This window comes from Myxine glutinosa, chromosome 5 (assembly GCF_964187855.1).
Source record: "Myxine glutinosa chromosome 5, kmMyxGlut1.1, whole genome shotgun sequence".
In the NCBI taxonomy this organism is placed as follows: domain Eukaryota; kingdom Metazoa; phylum Chordata; class Myxini; order Myxiniformes; family Myxinidae; genus Myxine; species Myxine glutinosa.
In genome coordinates, this window is record NC_136265.1 from 181,397,710 (window position 1) to 181,425,081 (window position 27,372).

At 46.1% G+C, this 27,372-nt stretch overlaps 1 protein-coding gene across 1 annotated transcript in view; it reads left to right on the top strand.

Annotated features, from left to right (window-relative positions):
- LOC137426625 (putative ATP-dependent RNA helicase DDX4) overlaps positions 1-20,530 on the top strand; it is a 101,034-nt gene extending 80,504 nt beyond the window's left edge. Inside the window, exons 14-20 of the mRNA XM_068115331.2 lie at positions 2,718-2,869; positions 2,984-3,113; positions 3,197-3,357; positions 9,627-9,911; positions 10,018-10,288; positions 16,223-16,333; positions 19,908-20,530. Of these exons, the coding sequence (XP_067971432.1) occupies positions 2,718-2,869; positions 2,984-3,113; positions 3,197-3,357; positions 9,627-9,911; positions 10,018-10,288; positions 16,223-16,333; positions 19,908-19,991 (1,194 nt within the window). The 3' untranslated portion in view covers positions 19,992-20,530. The remainder of the gene's footprint in view (positions 1-2,717; positions 2,870-2,983; positions 3,114-3,196; positions 3,358-9,626; positions 9,912-10,017; positions 10,289-16,222; positions 16,334-19,907) is intronic.
- The last annotated feature ends 6,842 nt before the right edge of the window (positions 20,531-27,372 follow it).

Consider the following 27,372-nt stretch of genomic DNA (forward strand, 5'->3'; position numbering starts at 1 on the left):
ATATGCACAAATAACTCTCCCCTCTCCCCGCCATTAATCGTTTTATTCTCACCATTACGCCTGAACATTGATCCATGGTAGTTGTGACATAGCCTTCATTATCCCCACATTTTAATGAAAATTTGTATATATGCAATCATCATTGTAAGAGACGCACGTGAAATACGTAATGTGGTTTTTCTAAATTTGACCCTTGGGTTGATGCAGTTTATGGCCTGGGTCAGGCCCTCCATTGAACGTGTTGTAGTTTATGGCCTGGGTCAGACCCTCCATTGAACGTGTTGTAGTTTATGGCCTGGGTCAGACCCTCCATTGAACGTGTTGTAGTTTATGGCCTGGGTCAGACCCTCCATTGAACGTGTTGTCGTTTATGGCCTGGGTCAGACCCTCCATTGAATGTATTGTCGTTTTGGCCTGGGTCAGACCGTCCGTTGAACTTGTTGTAGTTTATGGCCTGGGTCAGACCCTCCATTGAACATGTAGTTTATGGCCTGGATCAGGCCGTCCATTGAACGTGTTGTAGTTTTGCCCTGGGTCAGACTCTCCATTGAATATGCTGTAGTTTTGTCATGGGTCAGACCCTCCATTGAATATATTGTAGTTTTGGCCTGGGTCAGACTCTCCATTGAATATATTGTAGTTTTGTCATGGGTCAGACCCTCCATTGAATATATTGTAGTTTTGGCCTGGGTCAGACCGTCCGTTGAACGTGTTGTAGTTTATGGCCTGGGTCAGACCCTCCATTGAACATGTAGTTTATGGCCTGGATCAGGCCGTCCATTGAACGTGTTGTAGTTTTGCCCTGGGTCAGACTCTCCATTGAATATGCTGTAGTTTTGTCATGGGTCAGACCCTCCATTGAATATATTGTAGTTTTGGCCTGGGTCAGACTCTCCATTGAATATATTGTAGTTTTGTCATGGGTCAGACCCTCCATTGAATATATTGTAGTTTTGGCCTGGGTCAGACCGTCCGTTGAACGTGTTGTAGTTTATGGCCTGGGTCAGACCCTCCATTGAACATGTAGTTTATGGCCTGGATCAGGCCGTCCATTGAACGTGTTGTAGTTTTGCCCTGGGTCAGACTCTCCATTGAATATGCTGTAGTTTTGTCATGGGTCAGACCCTCCATTGAATATGTTGTACTTTATGGCCTGGGTCAGACCCTCCATTGAATATGTTGTACTTTATGGCCTGGGTCAGACCCTCCATTGAATATGTTGTAGTTTATGGCCTGGGTCAGACCCTCCATTGAATATGTTGTAGTTTTGGCCAAGGTCAGACCCTCTATTGAATATATTGTAGTTTATGGCCTGGGCCAGACCCTCCATTGAACGTGTTGTAGTTTTGGCCTGGGTCAGACCCTCCATTGAACGTGTTGTCGTTTATGGCCTGGGTCAGACCCTCCATTGAATATGTTGTACTTTATGGCCTGGGTCAGACCCTCCATTGAATATGTTGTAGTTTTGGCCAAGGTCAGACCCTCTATTGAATATATTGTAGTTTATGGCCTGGGCCAGACCCTCCATTGAACGTGTTGTAGTTTTGGCCTGGGTCAGACCCTCCATTGAACGTGTTGTCGTTTATGGCCTGGGTCAGACCCTCCATTGAACGTATTGTCGTTTTGGCCTGGGTCAGACCGTCCATTGAACGTGTTGTAGTTTATGGCCTGGGTCAGACCCTCCATTGAACATGTAGTTTATGGCCTGGATCAGGCCGTCCATTGAACGTGTTGTAGTTTTGCCCTGGGTCAGACTCTCCATTGAACGTGTTGTAGTTTATGGCCTGGGTCAGACCCTCCATTGAACATGTAGTTTATGGCCTGGATCAGGCCGTCCATTGAACGTGTTGTAGTTTTGCCCTGGGTCAGACTCTCCATTGAATATGCTGTAGTTTTGTCATGGGTCAGACCCTCCATTGAATATGTTGTACTTTATGGCCTGGGTCAGACCCTCCATTGAATATGTTGTAGTTTTGGCCAAGGTCAGACCCTCCATTGAATATGTTGTACTTTATGGCCTGGGTCAGACCCTCCATTGAATATGTTGTAGTTTTGGCCAAGGTCAGACCCTCTATTGAATATATTGTAGTTTATGGCCTGGGCCAGACCCTCCATTGAACGTGTTGTAGTTTATGGTCTGGGTCAGGCCGTCCATTGAACGTGTTTTGGTTGTAAATTTGCTGTGGTTTTGCCATGAATTTATTTTTGTATTCTCCCTGAATTTGTGCACATGTTGCGAACAAGTTTTGGATTCAAATGCTAGTTGTATTGAGCAAATATTTATTACTTGTGGAAATCGAAGATTTTTTTCAAGTATATCGGTTGGTCTTGTGCATCTGTCTGTCAGTCACCTACAGGTCACAATTTTCAACTGATCTTCACCAAAGTTTACCAAATGGTAGAGTTGGTCATAAGCAAGAAGGCTATTGTTTTTGGGGTGAAAAGGTCAATAGGTCAACAAATGCCAAAAGTCACCAACTTTGTCAAATTTCTAAAATCCTCAATTTTCATCCATTGACTTGAAATTTGAAGAGGATTTGCATACCAGGTCACTGAATTCAACCACCAATTATTTTTTGAGAGCCAACAACTTATTTTTCGGGATTTCGCAAGCATCGTGCAATGCATCACATATTGTTTATTTATTTGATTTATATTTTATTTCCCTGTCCTCATGTACAACTTTGTGGGATTTGCCATACTCTCTTCCCTTCTAGGCAGCGTTCCTCCTGCCAATTCTGAGTGAAGTACTCCGCAAAGGGGATTGCCTGACCACCGGCCAACAGGGAAGTCCGGTGGCAGTGGTGTTGGCTCCCACTCGGGAACTAGCTATCCAGATATACCACGAGGCTGTCAAGTTTTCTTTCCAGTAGGTCAAGCTGGGCACCCAGTGTTAAAAACAAGAATTTTGAAGAGATTGATTATTTTATCAATTACATATGGACTGTGCCGTGTTGAAAAGTAAGCTTCCATTTTTCGACAGAACGGTGGTGCGCTGTGTTGTGGTGTATGGTGGTACCAGTGTGCCACACCAGTTGATGCAGCTGCGTGCAGGGTGTCATGTGCTATGCGGAACACCGGGACGCCTGAATGACTTCATTCGCCGGGGAGCGGTAAGATCTCTGTGGTCGCATTGTAATATCACGAATGCTGCTTAATATGACTACTTTCAAGAGGTCATTCTTTCTTTTTGCAGGTGAAACTGGACAAGGTAAAATTCTGGGTTTTGGATGAGGCAGATCGTATGCTGGACATGGGATTTGAGCCGGAGGTGCGCGCGCTTGCAGAGGCGATGCCACCGCTTGAACAGCGCGTGACTATGATGTTCAGTGCTACCTTTCCGCCTGTCGTGCAGGAGTGAGTTACTTTCCTTGGTGCGCTTTGTAGTAACTACGGTGGAGATTTTTTAGCATACGGCTAAGATTTCCTTATCGGGTGGATCGTCTGTGGATTGTGGTGGTTAAGGACACTTGCTCGTAATACTGTACTTTTTCTATTTGTTTATCTTTGTGAAATTCTCTTACTGAGTTAACTTGTGACCCAGTGATGGGAGTTTGACCAAACCTGGTAGAAGTATTTTTACGTTTATGGGGGTAGATGAAAGCATCCCATAGTAAAGGTAGAACTGTATAGATAGGATGTGGCATGGACCGTGGACGCGTAGAATAAATCTCGATATACTTAATTAGGGAAACGAGCTTAAGATTGTTTGAGTCTTCACAAGAGTGAAGTAGTGTTAATTAGTGTCGGGATTCAGACTAATTTTCTCTCTATAACTTCGCCTTTATGTTGTGCTGACAAGGCCAGCCATGAAAACCTCCTTTAAACAACATTTACACCCGCCGACAAAAGCCAAGCAGGACCATAGAAAACAGGACCATAGAAACTCTAAATAAAAGGACCATAAGAAACAGACAACACCCCTCATGCATGATTAGCCCAGAAGTTGTGGGCGGCGCGAACTTGGAGGCAAACGACCCGATTACCTCACCTGAGTGAAGAAGAGGAATGCGCAAAGCGTCTCTCTCTCGATCTTGGCTCGGACAAGAAGAAGGCTTTCCGAGAGAGAGACAGACGTTTTGCACTACCGGCGTGAGGAGGGCTCGGCTGTTGCGCTTCTGGGAGGCGAAGGTCGCGAGTGAGGCAAAGAGGGCTGTCTTCACTGCTCGTCCCACGGCTCTGGGAGTCTTTGCCTTCGTCGGTCGGCACCATCTTGTCTCTTCGGAGGCATGGGACGCTCTGGGCTTCGCCACCGCCGCTGGCCTTGCAAAAAGACCATTTGGGACCACATAAGTGCACTATAAAAAGGGATTTTATCTTTCGTCTGTGTCTTGTTTTGAGTCCATGTGTGGAGGTACCTCAGGTAGGAATCTAATTTACCTTAACTTTTATTTTGACTTTTTTGTCCTGCATTTATTTTCATTAAATTCTTTGTTGAATTTACTGTCGTGTTTACTTGTTTGTGGTTTCAGGTAAACGCTTGGCATTCCTTCATCCCGCGCGCGACAAAAATACCATAATTATTTTGGGGTGCCGCCTCGGGAGTAAAACTGGTCAGCTATTCGTCCAAGGCTGATTTTAATCGCTACAGACAGGACAGTATATGTGATGATGCAAAGATGAACTGATTAGATTTTCGTGTCAAAGTTTAGAGGTGATGTCAGGGGAAAATGTGAAAGTTGATAAGGCTGAAAAAAATATATTGCTGGTCTCTGGTCAGACCAAAGTTCCAGAATTGATGCGGCGATGCGGGTTTTTTTTCCTTTTCTTTTGAAAAGCATGGATTGCATATATATATATATATATATATATATATATAGAGGGGTTTTTTGTGTCCTCATGCCTTGCGGTTCTCCTCGTCTGCCGTGGCACCGTCCAGAGAGAAATTGCAGACAGCCAATGGGACTTGTAGGCCTTTTTTGTAAATAATGAACACGAGCTTAAGTTATTTTAAAATGTATTTGTTCTGAAAATTATTAAGTTCTTCAAGCATATTACAGACTGTCATTTCGTTCTCGAGATCGCCTCGCCGTACCGTCAAACATTCCAATGCGTCGATCGCGTCAACACTGCGCATGCGCAAGTGGTCTAACAGGCCGATAGTCTCCCACGATCTCTTCTCCCAGTCCACCAGATTATCAGACACTTACAACTTCATGACAAACGAGATAGGATCCAGGCCGAACTAACGAGACCACCCGCAGCTCTGAAGGCCTTCTGGTTGCTTCACACGAACCCGACAAAGAACGTCTTCGTTTCAATAAACTAGGGCATGCCCGTACTATATATATATCTAAAATTATATCCCCCCCCTCTATTTACATGAAATGGTTTGGTTCATGAAATGTTTTGGTCCATTCGCAACGCCAAAGCGAACGGCGAACGCTTTACATGAAATGGTTTGGTCCATGAAATGTTTTGGTCCATTCGCAACGCCAAAGCGAACGGCGAACGGCGAACGGCGAACGGCTTGCGAGTACAGTGACAATCCCCCCCCCCCCCCCCCCCCTCTATTTACATGAAATGGTTTTAATTAGTTTTAAAACATAGTTTAACGCCAACATAGCGGCAACATAGTTTGCCAACGTGAAATAAATGAATACGCTCTCAAATGTGCCGTCCGAGGCAGAGTGTGTTCGCCACGTTCGGCACACGCGATAGCTCGCTGCTCTCTGATTGGTTGAATCGTTTTTTGGACATAGCTCGGTAAGTAATTGTCCGATTAATATGAAACCTTGAAAAGGCACATCCTCGGGTCCCCAGCAATATACCTGGCAAGTTTCAAGTATATCGGACCGGTAGTTGTCGAGAAACAGCGGTCGCATACACACACACACACACACAGACAGAGATTAGTGGAATTATAGATAGATGACAATATCCAGCCGATTGGTTTCATGACGTCACGGCACACATCACTACTCATATCTTTGGAACGGCTGGTTGGATTTGGACAAACTAAACGTAGTTTTGTAGGGGAGAACCGTTCGTGAACGTCGATACCAATGGCGACCCTCACAGACCCGTATTTCCCTAGATAGCGCGCCGGCCCGGCAATAACAGGCGCGCGCTGTTGTCGGTACCGTTGGAAATTTGAAAAAAAAATTGTTGATGCGCAGGGTCAAAATCGATGCTCGCGCTGACCAGAGACCGGAAATATATTTTTCTCGGCCTAACAGCTGAAGGGATTTGAATCAAACTTGGTACAAGTATGCATAATGATGTAACGTAGGTGGAGGCATAATCGGTCGACACCAGAGTGCCATTCTAGTTTTGTTTTTACTGGGGGAACCAATCATGTCAAGATTTCTTTTTTTTAATACAAGAGCTCATCACTTATGGATTGTCAAGGTTATTTTTCCCTTTATTTTATTTTTGGCAAGCCACAGTAGCTAATCACGAAACCGATGATAAATAACAGCCTTGAAGATAATTATCTCGGACTAATTCACATAACATGCATTGTTACCTCGCACACACCATATATTATGTCATCGATCACCATTATCACGTAGGGATTCTGTGCACGCGTGGCGATGCATTGTGGGGCGATCGCCTTGGTTAAAAAGTCCAATATTATATTGTTACATTTGTGGGGGTAGGTAATGAAATACCTTAGTCAAGGTGGGATTGTATGGGGAACTGTGTTCCGACCTTTGCGAAGAAGAAGAAACCTTCCTGAAATTGTCACACCCGGATGTCCGTGTAAGTGTATATTTGTCTCCATGCGAGGGGTGGAGCTATGCTAATTAGTTTGGGGGGAAAGGGAAAATTCCCTGTGTAGTCACCTCTATTTTTCCCTTCCTTCTGATAATACTTGCACCACCGGCCACGCGATCAGCGCCTAAACTAAATAAAGCGATTGCCGACTTGATCCGGACATTGCTTTGACACCACCCAGCTCCAATCTTCTCTGGGCACCAAGTGTCACCAAGGGCACCAAGCACCAAGTGTGGCCGAGAGGCCACACCCCGAAGGATGATTGGTTGGGGTGAGCGGGTGGCGCTCTGTGATTTGTGAGAGTATGACGTCAGAGAGAACATTCTAGCGTAGAAGTAAAAAAGAAATAGGACATGTTTCACCATTTTCTCTCTCCCGGTTCCTGGTGTTCGTGGAAGGCGGACGCATTTGCACGCTCTGCGCTGGGTTTGATTGCAAGCGGACGCACTTTTCTCTCTGTCCCTGGCTTGGTCGCAGGAAGACGCATTCGCGTGCTCTCTCTCATCATGGGCTATGTTGAGTTTGGTCGCATATTGTCCCGCTCTTGGTCCGGTCTCTTGACGCATATTTTGTCTCTCTCTGTTCTGGGCTTTCATTGCGAGCGGACGCACTTCTCTCTCTCTCGCTCTGTTTTGGCGTTCGTGGCAGGCGGTTTGAGACGCCTTGTCTCTCTTGTGCTGGGCAGTCACATTTTGCTCTCCCTATTCTGAGCTGAGGAAAAGGAAGACGCAGTCCCTGTCTCTCTCTCGGTGCTGGCTTCATGACGGCTGCGCTTTGTGCTGTGTGCGCTTGAGAAACAGCGGAGTTATGTGGAGCGTGGAAAGAGCGGAGGAGGAAGTCGTTTTGCCACCTCTTCACGGGTCGGTGGCTGCTCTGGGTGTGACTGCACCATCGTGTGCGGTTCCTGTGCTGTGGTTCAGGGACCGGTCAAAGACGCCAGGCGGAGTATCAGCCAACGCACCACACTTCGCATTTGTTTTCATTTATCATTCCCTTGTGCTGTATACGAGTCCGTGTGGGGGCGCCCCAATTAGGAATTGGATTTTACCGTACATTCATTTTTGTTATCCTGGTTTGTGTTCATTAAATTCACTATTTATTACATTTCTGTGTTGTGCCTGTCTTGTACGTTTATTTGTCTGTGGGTATTGGATATCCGTCAGTGCAAATAAGACCAGGGGACTCTGTTTCCCTCGCATGCTAAAGAGATAACACCGCTGTAGTTTTGGGTAAACGCCTCTGACGTAAAGCTCGGTCGGCCATCCATCACCCTGAGGTCTTCACTACAGGGTGGACACGACAATATTATCAACTACTATGCGATCACGTTGGGATTATGTGCACTTGCGTTGATGCATTGTAGGGCGATCACGGGATTCCTTGCACTCGAGGTGATGCATTGTGGGGTGATCACCTTGGTTTAAAACCCCCATATTATATTATCAGCTACTATGCGGTTCGTAATAGTTTGTTTGTTTGATTTTCCGAACATTTTCTAGTTCGTGATCCACTTTGAGGAGAGACGGTTTTTTGCGCAAGCCGTTTATCTGTTATGAGTCCCCTACCGGTATACACCGGAGGGGACTATAGGTTTGCACTCCGTCCCTCCGTCAGTCTGTCAGTCCGTCAATCCGTCACGCAAAGAACAGCTTTCAGGACTTTTTTTCTAAACTCTTAATGCTAATGATTTCAAACTTGGTAAATGATTTTCTCATGATAAGTTACAGATCAAGTTCGAACTTCACGACGTTTCGATCATTTTTGACAAAGTTATGGCACTTTGAACTTTGGTAATTTCCCCAACAGTTTTCCGGGCTATAATTTGGAGTGCGGTAAGTCAAAGCTGTTAATATTACTTGTTTTAACTCCAATTTACATTCTGTTTCCACTTTTAGTAAGAAGTAGGGGTCTGTGCAACCATTCATAAATTTTATTTGGTGCAAATTGGATAATTTTTAGCCGAGTTACCTCAGACCGAGTTGGTAATTATATAATTCACACAGTGCAATAGGTGTAATTTCCCCAACAGTTTTCCGTACGACAGACTGCCGGTAGGGGACATGTATTGCAGCACAATACTCAGAATTCTTGTTTAATTTCGGTTTCATTAAAAATACAAATGACTTTCCTGTTCAAGCTGATTAAAAATGAGATGGTGCGTCTTCGGTTTGCAACAAAACGGAATATGGTCCACACTATGTATTAATGCTTGGATTTGGACTCCGGTGTGTACTTAAGAGACTCTGACTTGAGCATCATTTACAACCAATGAAAGGATTTTTCACAAAAGGTAGATGTTCTCTCAGCCTGACCACTCAGATTATTGTCGCTGTCGACATCGCCACCTTTTGCTTTAAATTTGATGACAAACGACGGATGGAACTCTGCCTCACCCTTTCTCAAAACGTCGTGCCACCTTTTGAACAGCACATTGGCCAATCCTCAACATTTGTACATCTTTATACCATGTATCATGATGTCCGCTCTTGAGGACTTGATCGTCATGCCTTGGCAGCGACTCGTTCCCAGGTTTGGTGAATTTATTCAATCCATTTATCATTATAACAGCATTTTGTTCGGCCCCATGTCGTGCAGACAATGCAACTCCTCATGCGATGTCCACATCAGTCCGATGGATTCGGGTTTTTAATTTTTTATTTTACTTAACAATATGCTCGGACCGTATGATCTTTTGTCGTCCTTTACTCTCGTGTGCCCACTGGAGATGTTTAACTGTATAAATCAACTACAATGTACTCTCTCCCTGAAACTATGCTGTTTTATGGAATCATTTGTAGTGGGCTAAGTATAAAACTTTTACTTGTAGTTTCTGTTTGATTTGACCAATGTGCATGGAATTGTAAATAAATATGAGGTGGATTGAAGGACTCCCTCCTGCACCCCAGCTTGGCACGGTTGTTCTTGCGCCCGGACTACCTGTTTGTGGCGATCGGGCGTGTGGGCAGTGCGTGCCGGGACGTTGTGCAGCGCATTCTGCAAATGCCGACGTACGAGAAACGAGACACCTTGGTTAAAATGCTGACTCCTGGTGAAAGCGATTGCCCTGAGGGCATCGGGAGTCTGGCGGGAGCTGGATCCCGGACGCTCATTTTTACGGAGACCAAGAAGAATGCCGATTTCCTTGGCTGTTATCTTTGTTTGAACAAAATCCCCTCTACCACCATTCATGGGTATGCTTTGGGTTACCTGCTCAGTCTCGCAATTGCACACTGCATTTACCACACCTTGCTCATTTAAACCCCGTATTCCCCTCTCCACTTCTGAATCTCTCAACAGTGATCGCGAGCAGCCTGAGCGCGAACAAGCCTTGGCCGATTTCCGCTCGGGCCGCTTCCCGGTGCTGGTGGCGACATCCGTGGCAGCGCGTGGTCTTGACATTGGGAGTGTTTCGGCCGTCGTTAATTATGATCTTCCGACATCTGTGGACGAGTACGTTCACCGCATCGGCAGAACTGCCCGCTGTGGAAACATTGGTGCAGCCATCAGTTTTGTGGACCCGCAGAAGGATGGACCCATGGCCGAACCTCTGGTGCATGTCTTGGCAGAGGTTAGTTTATTGGAATGGATTGTTCAGGAGATAAAAGGTGTGTAACAAATATTGTTAAAGTTTTAATTTTTTTAAAACCTCCGCCGACGACGCATTGTTTTCAGGTTGTCCGTTTATCCCGACGTGCATCCATGATAGGTTTGCGTTGCCACGGTAACTTAACGGCTGAAGTGATCCAAGGCAAACTTGGTAGAAGTATGTATAATGATGTAAAGATCAACCGATTAAATTATTGGGTCAAGAGATCAAAGGTCAGAGGTCCAGTTAGGTAATTCTGTGACCATGCTAGCTTATGAAACAGTGATGGGAGTTTGACCAAACTTGGTATAAGTATACATTTTGATGCAAAGATGAACTACTTCGATTTTGGCTTCAAGAGGTCAGAGGTCACATCATGCCAGGTAAAAATGTGATACTTGAGAACAGTTGAAGGGATTTAAATCGAACTTTGCACACGTATGATGAAAAGATGAACTGATTAGATTTTTGATTCGAATTGCAGAGGGTTTCCATTCTGTAGAATCTTTTTTTATTTAATTATTTGTTTTTTTGGATGGAAAGTCGAGGATCGTGCAAGAGCAACATAAAACGCAGACACAAACGGAACACAAATAAAACGTATAATAAAGGGAGCGGAGACAGAAGGGGGAGAGAGAGGGAAGCACGCAAGCACAACAACAGCAGAGAACAGGGACATCAGGAGATCTGTGGAAGGAAGAGTGTTGGGGAGGGGAGGTGTGGGGGGAGTTAAACTATATAACACAAATTAACACTATTAGGAGTTTCATCAAAGAAAAACGGAATTTGAAGGAGGTGGATTTGGGGTATATTAACGGGGGTAGAAAAGATCACAGTTTTGAATGGGGGAAGATAAGAGATGGCGGTGAACAGCTGTTTTAGACCTGGAGGGAGGAGAGGGGTTGAAGAGAGTGTGTGAGGTTGTTCTAGAGGTGGGAGAAAAGAGTAATGCAAGAGTGACGGTGAGAGGAGAGTCTTGATTTTGGCAGTATAACCATAAGAGGGTTGCTGGCAGATCTTGTGCAACCTGCAGGAATATTTGGGGGACAGAGCACAGACAGAGCTGGGGGAGCAAGGCCGGAGAGGAGTCAGTAGAAAACAAAGACCACCAACCTGCCTGCGGTGAGTGAGATGAAGGCCCTCAGAATCAGCTTCATCGTGGGAGATTCCAATGATTCTGAAAGCTTTGGTTTCAACAGCGTGAAGCCGAGCTAGGTGTGAGGCAGGTGCACCAGCCTAGAGGGGAGAGCAGTATTCCATCAAGCTGTTGATGAAAGCTTTTTATGTGGTGAGTAGTCCGGTATTGCCAAGAAAGGACTTCATACGACGGAGGATGCCCATTTGGCGACTGGCTTTGGAGACCAGCTTGGAAATGTGGTTTTCCAGGAAAGATCATGGCAGATAGTGAGATCCAAAAGCTTGAGTGACAGAACTTCTTCAAGAGGATTGTTGAGAACGTGGATGGGAGGGTTTTCCAGACGGTCTTCACGGAGAGACAAAGTGAGAGTGAGATTTGTCAGGATTGAAAGACATGTTTGACGTGTTTGACCAGTTTGTGATATTGTCCAGGTCTGCAGAGAGTGAGGAGGCTGCAGACTGCTGCTCTGAGGGATGAGATATGAAGCGGCAGAGAGTGGTCATCAGCAAAGAGATAGAGAGGATTTTCCAGAGAGTTGGAGAAATCATTGGTGAAGACCAGAAAAAGCACAGGGCCCAGAACACTGCCTTGGGGAACTCCAGCCTGAACAGGAAGGGGAGATGTGAGAAATCCATTCAGGGCCACACGTTGACTATGACCAGAGAGGAAGTCCGCAAGCCATGCGTGAAGATTTCCATGGATACCACAGGAGGAGAGTTTGGTTAGCAGGGCCGGGTGCCAGACCATATAGAAGGTACGTGATATGTCGAGGGAGAATACTCTGATTTCCTGTTTGGCATTGAGGACCTCCATCCATTGTTGAGACAGCAGAAGCAGCATGTCCAGAGCAGAGTGACCTGGTCTGAAACCAAATTGATGATCAGAGATCAAGCCATTGGAGAAGAGGAAGGATTTGATATCCGAAGTGATGATGGATTCCATGACATTGCTGATACTTGGGAGAAGGCTGATTGGTCTGTAGTTGCAAGGATCTGTTTTTGCACCTTTTTGTGTAAAGCGGTAATGTTGGCTGATTTCCAAGCTGATGGCAGATGACCTTGAACAGAGAGAGAGGGAGTGAAAGAGCGGCAGAGAAGGATTTTAGGACCCTTGGGCTGATGCTGTCTGGTCCATTTGCAGAATCAGAGTCGAGGTTTGACACAAACTTTTCCATCCTGTCACGAGAGAAGGATACAGAGTCCTGAAGCAGCTGGGTCCGACTGTACATCTCTGTCCCCCATCTCTGTACAGGTGGGTACAGAGAGAGATGGGTTTGGGACACAAGATTTAGAGGCAAACACAGGGTTGAGGCATTCAGCTTTTTCACGTGCCGAGTCAGCTGTGTTGTCATTTGAGGTAAGGGAGGGGATGGAGGGGGAATAAACACCAGAAACAGATTTAACCAGACGCCACCAGTATTTGGAGGAAGGAGACAGGTTTGAGAGTTAAGTCTTGGGAGAAGAGAGATATTCATTTTTTCCTGGCTCGCTTGCGGGGAGACACACACTTGTTCCGGGCTTTGTGAAAGGAAATTAGATTGCCTTCAGTTGGATTTGTCTTCCATGAGGTGAAGCTAAGTTGTTTCAGGGCAAATGCCTCACCACAAGCATTCGTTACCATGGACCATGGACCATGGACGGGAGGTAGAGTATGAAAACTGAAGACAAATCTGATAAATCTGTGCATGAGAGAGAGTAGTTTGCTTTGGAAGAATTCCCAGGAAGAATTGATGTGTCAAAGGCAGCAGAGATGGGAGACCAGTCCAGATGATTGATAGCTGCTTGAAGACCGTGTCAGTCGGCCTGAGTGAAATGGCAGACTCGTCCGCTGAGGAGACTCTAAAAATGGCCAGAGAGATGTCCACTTTAAGAAGCATATGATCAGAAGAACCGATTGCAGCAGAAGAAGAGCAACAGACATTTGCAGGAAGTTAGTCATAAACAGGTCTAGAAGAGAAGATGCTCCGTAGACTGAGATCCTGGTCGGGAAGTTGACAGATTGGGTCAGTCCCAATGAGTCGCAGAAGTCTTTTGCTGAGGTGCCATGGCTGGTGAGAGAGGAACCCACCCCCAGCCGGCTGGCATGATGACAGTTGAAGTCGCCACATATGAGGAAGCGAGAGTTGGGATGAGTTGATAGAAGTTGGTCCATGTTGTCAGACAGGGACATGTAAATGGAGTCATCACTGTTTGGTGGATGGTACAACACACATCTGAACAAAAGGTGGGAGCGGAAGTCGTAGCCAGAGGTACTCCTGGGGGTGAGGTGAAGAGAGGGCATTGCATGAAGAGTGAGGAAGAGGGTTTTTGATGAAGATAGCAACACCACCACCAGGACGAGGCTCAAGTCTATCATACCGGAGGAGGGAGTATCCAGGAAGATATATTAAGGAATCGGAGACATCTTGAAGGAGGAAAGTTTCTGTTTTTTTTTTATTTCTTTTTTATACTGAATCGAGGTTCGTGAAAGAGCTGACAACCGCGAGGGAAAGACAGCACAGGGGGACCGCGAGGGAAAGACAGCACAGGGGGACCGCGAGGGAAAGACAGCACAGGGGGACCACGAGGGAAAGACAGCACAGGGGGACCGCGAGGGAAAGACAGCACAGGGGGACTGTGAGGGAAAGACAGCACAGGGGGACCGCGAGGGAAAGACAGTACAGGGGGACCGCCAGGGAAACACAGCACAGGGGGACCGCGAGGGAAAGACAGCACAGGGGGCCGTGAGGGAAAGACAGCACAGAGGGACCGCGAGGGAAAGACAGCACAGGGGGACCGCGAGGAAAAGACAGCACAGGGGGACCGCGAGGGAAAGACAGCACAGGGGGACCACGAGGGAAAGACAGCACAGGGGGACCGCAAGGGAAAGACAGCACAGGGGGACTGTGAGGGAAAGACAGCACAGGGGGACCACGAGGGAAAGACAGCACAGGGGGACCACGAGGGAAAGACAGTACAGGGGGACCGCGAGGGAAAGACAGCACAGGGGGACCGCGAGGGAAAGACAGCACAGGGGGCCGTGAGGGAAAGACAGCACAGGGGGACCACGAAGGAAAGACAGCACAGGGGGACCGCGAGGGAAAGACAGCAGAGGGGGACCACGAGGGAAAGACAGCACAGGGGGACCGCGAGGGAAAGACAGCACAGGGGGACTGTGAGGGAAAGACAGCACAGGGGGACCGCGAGGGAAAGACAGTACAGGGGGACCGCCAGGGAAACACAGCACAGGGGGACCGCGAGGGAAAGACAGCACAGGGGGCCGTGAGGGAAAGACAGCACAGAGGGACCGCGAGGGAAAGACAGCACAGGGGGACCGCGAGGGAAAGACAGCACAGGGGGACCGCGAGGGAAAGACAGCACAGGGGGACCACGAGGGAAAGACAGCACAGGGGGACCGCAAGGGAAAGACAGTACAGGGGGACCGCGAGGGAAAGACAGTACAGGGGGACCGCGAGGGAAACACAGCACAGGGGGACCGCGAGGGAAAGACAGCACAGGGGGCCGTGAGGGAAAGACAGCACAGGGGGACCACGAAGGAAAGACAGCACAGGGGGACCGCGAGGGAAAGACAGCACAGGGGGACCGCGAGGGAAAGACAGCAGAGGGGGACCGTGAGGGAAAGACAGTACAGGGGGACCACGAGGGAACGACAGTACAGGGGGACCACGAGGGAAAGGCAGTGCAGGGGGACCACGAGGGAAAGACAGCACAGGGGGGACCACGAGGGAAATACCTGTTAAGCAGATAAAGTCTGGTTTTGTCAGTAGTAACCTGTATGGAGAGATGAATCAGGTTTGAGTGAAGGCTCCATGGATGTTTGATGTCCATACCGTTAAGAGGGAGTAGGAGCATCGGATACAGGAGAGGGAGGAGTAGGGAGAGCTGTTGATAGTTTCATGTTGGAGTTGCAGAAGAGCTCGGAGAAAGATGAGGACAATCGGGTTGATGGTGATGGGATGAAGCACAGTGAGGTGTTGTTTGAGAGGGGGGGGGGGGGGGGGCAGAGCGAAGCCATTCATGGATGATCTCATTGTTTGATATTACTGTTTCAGAATCATTTCTCTATCTCTAAATGTCCTTGTTTTGATTGTGGTATGAAAACATGTTCATTGGTGTAAAATGTTTTGTACATATGTTTTTCGGTGTTATTTTTGAAACAAATATTGAAGAAATGATAAAGTTGAATTCTCTCTGGTGTTCACTCGATTGCAGAACAACATTTTGAAGGAGGAATATATGAAAGCACCAACTACAATTTGAAATTGATAGTAAATTTGAGGCATATAAATATTTGACGAATTATTGGATTTTGATGTTTGTTTTGAGTAAAGTGAACACGTCATTGAAAATGAATATCGTTCCTTGTGTTTGTATGTTTACAAAATATATATTGGGGTCAAATTAATCACCCACTTTCACTTTCCCTTCAGTTTGTTTTTGTGGAGTAAAATGTGCAATGTAGCAGGTATTTCATATCAGGAATTTTTTTTGTAGACGAGCAGATATTGAAAGGACGTGCAATACAATAGGGTGTCTAAAAATACTGGTCTCCAAAAATCCCAAGGTGGAGTAGGGGGTGAGGGTTTTGGTATCTGGGCCATGCTCTACAGAAGGCTGTTGCGCACTATTCCAGATGCTTATCGTGCAGGAATAAAAAGGCTTTTGTGTTGGGCTTCAGAAGGTATTTTTCATGAATATTCTTTCCTTTGTTCATTAGAGGAAGGGAAGTGGTGAGTAAATGCAGTCACATGATCTTACCCTTTTTGTTTTTGTCTGCAGGCCCACCAAGAGGTCCCAGAGTGGCTGCAGAAATTGGCAGAGGGGAATTGCGGCCTTGGATCTGGTCAAAAGTTCTCCGGGGGTTTTGATAGTCGGGATAGTCGCAATTTGGTACGCAGAGCGTGGATGTGTGCACAGATTGCTTCATTTGAAGGAGTGTGTGTGTTGTTCCTCGGTTATTTAAAAATGTATATTAATTACATTTTTAGCTCAACTGGACTTTAGTCCAGTGAGCTTATACAATTGAGCCGTGTCCGTAGTCGTCATTCAGTCTGGAAACACTTCAGTCATTATCGCTTGAACCAAACACAGTTTTGATGAAACTTGCGCACACGTGCCCTTGCGTAGATTACAGTCGATCGAAGGTCGGATCTCAAGAACATTGGGTGTGTGTTCATTTACCAAGTTTCTTGTGGAGAGATCGCCAAGTGGTTTAAACATTTGAGCAGCACTCAATTCAAAACCATTAAGGAATGGCTGGCTTGGCAAGTGCTAGCTAGCTGCTTGGTAAATGAGCACAACCCGAGCCTCCATTTGTTTCGTATTAAACAGCAGGAGCGAGTTTCAAAAGTTCGCTCCGAAAAATGCCACGGTGGCAGCAGAAAGGGCCATGTTATTAACCCAACATTTGTGGGTTATATAGAGTACCGAAGATCTTTGCTCAGTTCTGTAAATAAACCTTATGTCATGGATTTCGGAATTCCTCCAAATTTCTTCATTTAGTGTTATAAACAGCATTCGCGACTGTTTAAATAGCTAAGCGTATGTGTTTGTGGCTTATAATATTTTTCTTCCTGTCGAAGCCGTTGCTCCCACGGAAACGCCATTATAACTATAAGCTATTTAAACACGTTATCACTGCAGGAAAAATGCCTTGGGGAAGCGGGACATTATTGGTATTAATATTGTTTTGTCATGACATAAACAATATGCGATTATCATTAATTTTGTTATTAAAAGCGTCTTTGGAAAAACGCCACGATAAAGCTAATTTAACATTTATATACATTTAAACACGCAACCCATTGACGGCAATGGCGGGGAAAACCCGCTCGGGTGAGAAAACCCCCTTGGGGAGGGGGGCAAATGAATGTGCTGCAACCTTCATTATGTAACCCTTGGTCATCCTGTCAAGTTGGGTTGAGATTGGATAAGTAAGGACGAAATGTATTGGCATCAAAGATTCATCGGACAGACACAAATGGCGTATTTTAGTATGATTATCAGCTTTCAAGCTAACATGGCTGCTACACCACGTGACACATGATCTTAAAAATTGTACATTCTGTATATATATGGGTCGGGGATCACGTTTGTGAAGTTTCGCGTTGATTGGATAAGTAGTCAGGTTCACTATGTTTTTTTCGTTCAAAATCATGGTAGATTAGCAAACCTATACATTTTTGGAAACGTTATTACATGGAAAATCTGAAAATCAATGTTTCCATTTGCCAATTACGACCAATTCGATTCGACCGATTCGACCAATTCCATTCGACCCATTCGACCAATCGCTTCTATCGACCAATCGCTTCTATCGACCAATTCGATCGATTCGATTCGATTCATCGAATTCGATTCGATCGACCAATTCGATTTGCCAATCAATTTGACCGACCTTTGCTTGTGTGGAACGGACTGTGAAAACGATGCGGACTATATTGTCGGATACGACACACAGGACAGTGATGACGAACTCTAAATGGCATATTCTGTAATCGTGTATGTTTGATGCCATTGACTGCCTGTGTATATTTTGTCATTTACTGCCTGTGTATATTTTGTCATTGACTGCCTGTGTAGATGTGAAGTTATACTGACTGCATGTGTATATATGATTTTGCTGACTGCCTGTGTATGTTTGGTGATATGAATTATTGTGACACATTTTGATGTTATTAACTGCCTGTACAAAATGATAACATGTATTTGATTATGCAACTTATCGCGAATATAAAGACAGTATTTTGCAATTCAAAACCTTTGATTCGTGTCTTACCATTCCCCATAGCACTAATTTGATACTTTCATTGGATTCCTTGTCCCTGAAAATATAGGTTTGGTATATTTTAAAAAGTTTTTAGGGTAATTAGAGGCAGAAATAGAACAAAATATGTATTTTACAGTGGCCATTTTGAAAATCCAAAATGGCCGCCATACAGGTATCTCTCCAAATGTAAACATTGATTTTTAGTTTCCTTATGCTATAACCTTTCCAAAAATGTATAGGTTTGCTAATCTACCATGATTTTGAACGAAATATAATTTATTGACATAGTGAACCTGACTAAAGGTTGATTTTTCTATCCAAGAGGGCTGCCAAACCACGTGACCTACGACATCATTTTCAAACTATATGCAACAATGCTGTTCGATGATATTTGTAAAATTTCGCATCGATCGGGTAAGCGGTTTCAGATATAATTATTTAATATTTTCCTTCAATCCAATATAGCTGCCACACCATGTGACCAATGATGTTTTCTTGACAATCTTATAATCGCCATGCCTCGGCAATGACACGTAAAGTTTTGAGTCAATCGATTTGGTGGTTTTGGAGGGTTTTTAAAAATATTTTAAATAAAGGGTTTTTGGTTAAATCCAACCATGTGATGTATAAAAAAAAACAAAAAACCACCTTTAGAGGCCATTTTTCCCCGCAAGCGGGGGTTGGCCTTTTCCGGGAACTGTGGTTGTTGTTGTTTTTCGGTCCCCTTTTTGAAGCAATGTTTTACGGCCGGATGCCCTTCCTGACGCCAACCCTTTTTGCCGCCTTTAACGACAAACAGGGAATTACCAGTGAACTGGTACTCAATTTGCCGACCTCGGAAGGATGACCCCCTGGCGTTAATTCAGCGATTGACCGGGATTCGAACCCAGGATCCTAGGATCCTAAGCCGGCACCCTAGCCGCTAGCCCAACACCAGGGACTATGTAATGTAATACATCATGTGATGTATGATGTCATAAATTTAATATTTCAATACAAATATGTAATCGATCATGCGCATGCAATTTCAGATTTTTAGGATCAGGAATTTGATTCGAACACTTTTGGCTGGTATTCCACTTCACTTATGATGTCGTCATTATCATGCTTTTGTTCCCCATTGGGAGTACTTGACAATGTGCCAAGTTTCAAATTTTTCCATTCAGTGGTTTCCGAGAAATGATTTTTTAATTATTTGAATTTAATCCCAAGATGGCTGCCATACTACGTGACCTATGACATCACAATTGGCATAAAAACATTCTGCATGGGTGTCACCCCTACCCTGAAAGTTTAGTCTCAATCGGACACGTTGTTGCTGAGAAAAACGAGGATTAGCCCGGACGGACAGGTGGACAACCCGAAAAACATAATACCTCCGACCACCTTCGGGGGCGGAGGCATAAAAATTCCACTTTGTCATTATGGGGTACTACGTGTAGATCAGTAATAAAATATCTCTTCAATCCATTTAAATTTAGGCTGTAACAACAAAATGTGGAAAAAGTGAAGGGGTGTGAATACTTTCTGAAGGCCCTGTATATCTATCTATACATGTATTGTGGTTGGTGAATGTGGACATGTAGACATATATTGTGGTGTATGTATGTCTGGTACTCTGATTTCCTGTCGTAATTACACATTAATCTGGTTACGATTGTGTTTTTTATTTTTTGCATTTTTACTCCTCCGTAGGGATCTCGTGGTAAACCTGGAGCTTCTTCCCAGTTGACAAAGGGTGACTTTGATTACGCAGAGCAGGAGGAGGAGTGGGAATAAGAATCGAGGGATCTGATATGACCAATTCCATCTTCAGGTTCCTTCCCCCATCCTCCAAGGCCATTGTTTTCATTGATTTGAGGATTTTAATCTGCTGTTTTCCTCTGGCATTTTGATTGCTTTGCTCCCAAATTTTTGTTTTCACTGGATTGTTTATGCATCTGGATTTGCCATCTTGATCGGTTTTTCCCCCCCATTTTGGCAGCCAAAGTACCTGCCAGTATTGACCATGGTATCTTGCTCACAGCGCATAACGTGAATAATATGGTAATGTGACAAAATTGCCATAATTGTATTTGTTGCATCTTTGAGCCACAAGCCAAGTCCTTCAGTTTAATGAAAACATTTCAAACAACAGTGAAGGACTTGTCCCATTCTTAAGAAGCTCCAATCCCTCTGGGATATTTAGCACACCATTTCTCTTCGATCATTCCCATTGCAACCTCATTCGCGTCTTCACATAATGTGGGTCCTCTGTCTTTGAAATGTGATTTTTTTTTTTGCACCAAAAAGATTCTAAATAAAGTCAGTGAAACGGACACGTGGGTACTGCATTGTTTCCTCTTACTGGCGCACTGGATTCAAGAAACAAATATTTGTGTAAAATGTTTTGTGCACAGTTTGACCTCTTAACACGGACATCGGGATTGTACATCACAGGTGCCGTGAACAATCATTCATGCATCACGGTTGATGAATGTTGTGGTCGAGTTTCATCGAAATTACGTGTCATAAGGAAAAGGCAAATTCCCATTTTTTGTGGGGGGGGGGGGGTCAAACATGGATCCACGTTTACCCCAGTTGGGCTCCCTTGGACTCAGGTATTTTTATTTATTTATTGCCATGAACAGACTTGAGGTGCAACATACCAAATATCATTTGTGCCAAGTTTGGTCACAATTCTATCAGCAGTTTTGCATAAATTGCAATTGTTTATTGATTGGTGGATGAAACGCCCTAAGTTCCCCAGAACTACATTCCAGGTGAGCTAAAAATGAACTCGTATTTTAGATTTAAAATAAAATTCTAACACACGGGCTGTGTGATGCCAGGACGTTTAAAATGATGGAATGCAATTTACGAAGCCCAACTAAGACTATGATGCAAACAATAAAATTACGGTGTCGTTTTGTGACCCGAAAGAAAACTTTGTTTAATCTGCCAAATTGTAATGCCCTGTGCTTGTTTAAGTATGACTAGTTTTAATCGAATAAGTTCAGTGCCATATTAGTAAACATGAAACTAGTTATTTTAATCTATTGATTAGTTAAGTGCTGTTTTTGTAAATATCTAACTAGTTGTTTTTATCTATTGATACTGTATTAGTAAACGCCCATCCAAACCCATCCAAACACCATTCTTCCACACGCACCACAGATGCCAATATCCAGCCACAATTTACCTGTACCCGCTACCTAACACTTAAACTACCCTCCCCGGGTATTCGTGATGGGGTCCATCCTCCCCATACACACCTTCGCACCATCCACGCCACTCCACAGTTTTCACCATACTCATTCCACACCATCCATTCCATACTCCATATATTCCATACTCCATGTATTCCACACAACCATTCTCCATACACCTGTAATTTGCACACCTGTGCAATCACTCCAACACCTGGTGCCCCCTGCACCCCCCCTTCCTCCCAGGCTTCCTCAATCATTCAATACAATGCACCACCACAATTGTTCCTCATACGCTACTTCATACACTTTCACGCTCATCGCTCAATACAACTCACAATTACCTTTTCACAATACACTTCTGAATACACTTTCAATTCTCAAACAAACGGCATCATCTGAACTACCTGGTGCCCTGCTAAAACTCGCGCTTCCCCGTCGCCCCTTACATTATTGCGCTCCCTCGTCATTATCATCCAACTACCCTCTCTATGTCCCCGACTACCTGTCCACTGTTGCTACTTACCTTACCGTTACCTATGGTCATCTCTAGGTCCCTACACATTTTATCCTAACCCTCCCGGGCTAGTTTTCACTGCCAAACCCCATAAAACGACTGCTCCTTTGCCCCCGCTGTGAGGGATGGCAGAGTTGCCATCCCACCACATCGGGCATCTCTCACTACAAATTTTGCTCATCCAATTTCAACCAATCAAATTTTTTTCAATCACTGCCAATCATTCTACCAATCATTCTACCAATCATCAAATTCCTCTAATCATCAAATTCCCTATCCTCATTTCGGGTCCAAAACACTATCATCATCATCACAGTCCGCTATACTTGAGCCTCGGTGCGTCGTTATATTTTCAAAGCTCGGCTTCGCAAAGCCGAGCAATGAACGCGGGTGGTTTGTTGCCTGCAGTTGGATCCGTCCGGCATTCACGATTCTGGGGAGGAGGCATGCTCGGGCCGAGATTCCACGCATCATCGTGGCGCGGAACCTTGCGGTCTCCGACCCGACGTCCGAGGCTCGCCCGGTCAGAACCCCGTCCCCGCCAGGGGGCGAAGGTCCGACCCGGCTCCCCTCCCCCGGAATCGCGCCGATCGCCGCTCTGACGCGGCTCCGACCGTTCAGTGCGGGGCCCGACCCGAATCGTGCGCGACGCTCCGAAGCGGGGCGACGCAGCATCGATCCACGCGAAGCTTCGCATCCAACAAGGCGCACCGAGCGCCCGCGTCGGCCATCCGTCACCCAAAACGCTACCCCGTTCAACGTCGATGCCTTACTCGCATGCCCACACACACACGCGACCCTTTCCACACTCACCAAGCCTGGCATTCCAACGCCGCCCGTCCATTCCACACACTCCGTCCATTCTACCAACGCACTCCCTGTTACACACCACACCTCCCGCGCACCTTCTTGCACACACTCGTCGTTCGCACACTTTGTTCCACACACCTCCTCCGTTACGTCCTCCGTAACACACCATGGGCGTGCACTCTTGCATCCACCCACTAACGCGCTCTGATGTGCCCTCCCGCACACGCGCCACAACCAACTCAGGTGTGCTTCCTCGCACACTCTCGCCGTCCATTCCAGGTGTGCATTCTCGCACCCGCTCCACCACCAACTCACTCTCCGTGTCACCCTCATTTTCGCACGTACACTCCGTATCGCTCTCACTCCTTGTCACACTCAGTACACCCCGACGTGCATTCTCGCTCGCACTCGGTATCACTCCCACACTTTATAACACGCTCACTCCTTGACGCACGCTTTTTCCTCACACGCGCGCCATTTCCACTCACACGGGACCCTTCACCAACGCCCGGGTGCCATATCGATCCCAATCGCGCGACAATTCTTTTCCCGCCGAACACTTTTCTACAAAATCTACCTGCACAACATACAGCACGACTTACCTGGGGGATCCTTTTCTCCACGCGCACCTGCAAATCTTCATAAGGATTAGCAAGTACGGCATCAGGATGTGTATTCAGACTTTGAGCAATATCCATCTCTCCCTTCAATTCCCGGGCTACCTCCGTCGTCTTTTCAATTTCAACCATAACTATTGCTCTTTCTTTATTCACCTCAACGACCGCTGACTTTATTAAAATTCCCACTTGTACCTCAGCGGTCGCCGGCTTCCCCATACCCCGGGTCGCGATCTCTATACCCGTCATTTTACCCGTGCTTTTCTCCACTTCGCCCAACCAGTGCTCCTTGACCCGCTTTACCTCCTCGTGCACCCATGGGACCTGCTCGCCCAACCTGCGGTCTCTGTCCCTCTCCAACCCCTCATGAATTTCTTTGGCTTGGCCAACCATGCCCCCCAGTTTGTCCCCTAATCTGCTTCCGAATCCCTCAAATTTGCTTCCGAGTCCCTCAAATTTGCCTACGAGTCCCCCGATTCGATTTTCCATATTACTTAACCCGTCTCTCATTTGCTCACTAGTACCCCTCGCTTCGTCCCTCATTGCCCCAATTTGGCCCCCCAATCGCTCACCCTGAGCCCTCGTTTCTTCCAATCGACCGCCCATTGCATCCATCCTCCCATTTATTTTATTTGTCATTCTTTTGGGCGCCCATTATTTCTTTCGTTTTTTACTTCCCTTATTTCCTTCATGAATTGCGCCATGAAGGCTCGCATGTACCCTGGCATCTCAGGCTCGGCTACCGCGCTCTCGTGCGAGGCGCCTTTTTGTGCGCCTGAACCCTCGTGCGCGAGGGCGCCATCTTGTGTACCTGAAGCCCCCTCAACCACATCCTCATTTCTTTCCTCCTCCATTTCCACCCTCTGGTCCTGGGTTACCCCTGACCCTTCTATCTCTCCCACAGGCACCCAATCGCCTTGACCATCCATGGCACGATTTTAAATTTAGGATTTTATCAAACAAAATTTTGGGCCACTCGTAATTTGAGCGCGCTAAGCGCTTCAGGTCCGAATCTCGCTCCCGACACCAATTGTTACGGCCAATAGTACAATTGGTGTCCAAAATTTGGGCTAATTAAATTTAGTCCCAGGTTCGAATCCCAACTCCTGACTACCAATTGTTACGGAACAGGAGTACGGCACTCCCCTTAGGGGGGGGGGGGGGGGGGTTAATCCCCCCCATCTATTTTCACTGGCCGTCTCCGCTCCTGACGCTGCCCATCTACCTCCGGAAAGGCAGGTGCACAGCCCCGTTCGGACCGCGGACAGATGTTAATTGCCGAGCGGTTTTAGCAACCGCGGCACGAACTATTAACAAGGAACTAACCCGATCCTTGAACGTTGGCCAAATCGTGCCACAGGTATTCAATGTGGAAACCTCAAAGACGAAGGGATGTGAAGAAGAAGAAGGCAAAAGTAGGAAGAACAAATATAATTTATTACTAACTAATTATGTACAAGTCAAACGTAGCCAAGGAGAAGGAAGGATATGAAAATAAAGACAAAGAGGGACGGACCAGAAGGACACAGTGCAATTTTTAGCTTCACTACTGCAGTCTTACTTAAACCCAGGGACGAGACAAAAGACAGACTACAAGCACACTTACACGGGGGATGATGACAGGAATGGCAGGAGGTGGATGGCTGGAGGGAGAGGAAGGTTCAGCTGGACGCTGGCTGGGCTTGATCCCGCACAGGACGTCGGCCTGGACTTCGACGGCCACCGATGCCACCGCAAACTGGTTCCTGCGTAGCAGCGAGTCGAAGCTGCGTGGTGGAGTCGAAGCTGCGTGGTGGAGTCGAAGCTGCGTGGTGGAGTCGAAGCTGCGTGGTGGAGTCAAAGCTCATTTCTCTTGTGGGGGGGGGGGGGGGGGGCGTTGCGTGATGGGCTCGCTCTCTGACGCATCTACCGACTTTTAAAGATCTTCCTGCGCGTCTCTCTCAAAAGGCTTGCGCGAGCGCTTTTATTGCGCCTGGGGCGATCAAGCTGCTGGCCTCCAGGACACGCCCATCGGCGAGCTCGCCTCGGCCCTGATTGGCCGCGAGGGCCCACCGATCCCGCCCCCAGAGGAGGCGTTGGCAAGGCCACGCCTTGTTCCTGGCGCTGGGCTGACTCCTCCCACCTTCTGCTCCGAGATGACCTCGTGCTCAATGGAGTCTTGCAGCGAAAAACACGGTCCCAAAGCAGCAGCGGCGAATGCAGAAAACCGCCCAATGCAGTTGGCAATGGCTGACAAAAGGGGAATGCGAAGGGAATCTACCTTATTTGAATTCGGTGCAATGGAGTGTCAATTAATGGAAGACAAAGCCTTAAACTAATACACAATAAGGAGATAACTACTGAACAGGGAGATCTATGATTTGCTACGTGATTGTATATGGAATAACTACGGGGACGACCTTTAACCTTTACACCAAATGGAGGAAGGAGGGTGATATTACATCAATTCATTACACTACAATTAAAAAAAACACAGCAATTCTCAAATCCACAACAATATATATATATATATATATATAGATATATATAGATATATATAGATATATATATAGATATACATATATATAGATATATATATATATATCATGAAGCTGATCAAATACAAATCCGTCATGAATTGCGAGTAAATCAGCAATTAATTTTAAGATTCTCACATCTTCCCACATTTTAGTGTGATTCCTGCACGTTTCTTATCCAATCACTCGGTCATGTGCAGGAACAAATTTGCAAAGAAAGGGGCTGGAGCTGAACCCAAGGGTATCCCCACTTTCAGCTGGTGTCTTTTTTTTTTCAAATGTAAAGAAACTGTTTAGGAGAAAAAAAACATGCAGACACACACGCAGACACGCAAACGCACACACGCAGACACGCAAACACACACACACAGACACACACATACACACATACTTTAACCATCCATCAACGAAGTTTGGCAGATGTTATGTTTTTGCCTCCATTTGTGTGTTTGTTTGCGAGTATGATATTTCAAAACGTTGTGTTTGACGATTTATGACGAAACTTTGTGGATGAGATGGAGGAGGTATGTGCTTGGTATGTAACTATATCCACTTAGAATGTGTTTTACCGAGTGCTCTTCTAGTTATGAACTCAAAATCCTCCTCGCCTGTGCCAGAGGGGAGGGTATTGTTTTTTTTCTCCTTTTTTATATACATGGTCTCCCAGGCTCATGGAAACAAATCAGGATACAACATAACAAAGGCAACAGCAGGAGAAAGGGGAAACACCATCAGCAGGACGGAGGGAGAAAATAGACAGGCGGCCAAATGAGGGATGCAAGTAAAGATGAGGGGTTAAGGGAGAATGCAAGTGGTAGACAAGAAAGATACATTTGCAAAATTGAGGTTTTGGGGTGTTTAACGGGTGTCGAAAAGATCATGGTTTAGATTGGGCTGATGACCTGAGATGGTGGTGAATAGCTGTCTTGAAGACCATGGAGGGAAGAATTGGATTGAAGTGTATGCCAGGCGGGATAAAAAGGAACAAATGGTGGAGATGAGCAATCGATGGTTTTGGATTTAGGATCTTTCACGAGGAGGGGGTCACCTGGTGTTGGCCTAATGGTTAGGGTGGCGGGCTTGGGATCGTAAGGTCCTGAGTTCGAATCCTGTTTAATGCCAGGTGGGGCTGACTCAGCCTGGCATCCTTCCGAGGTCGGCAAAATGAGTACCAGATAACTGATTATAGAGAGGCATTGCATCAGCGGCAGACACACCCACAGAAATATGATGCAACCAGCAGCTGGGTGGCTGCTCACGAACCACCCACGAGGAGGGGGTTGATGGTGGACCGTGTGCTTCTTGCAGATACCTTGGGGGTGGGGACAAAGCAAGGAGAGGGAAGAGGGTGCAAGGCCAGAAATGAGGCAGAAGAAGACAGACCACTGACCTGCCAGCGATGGTGAAGTGATAGTCACATTGACTCAGCTTCATCACGAGAGATTCCAATTATCTTGAAGCTCTTTGGTTTCCATGAGGGCAAGCTGTGGATGAAAGCCTTGTGGGTGGATA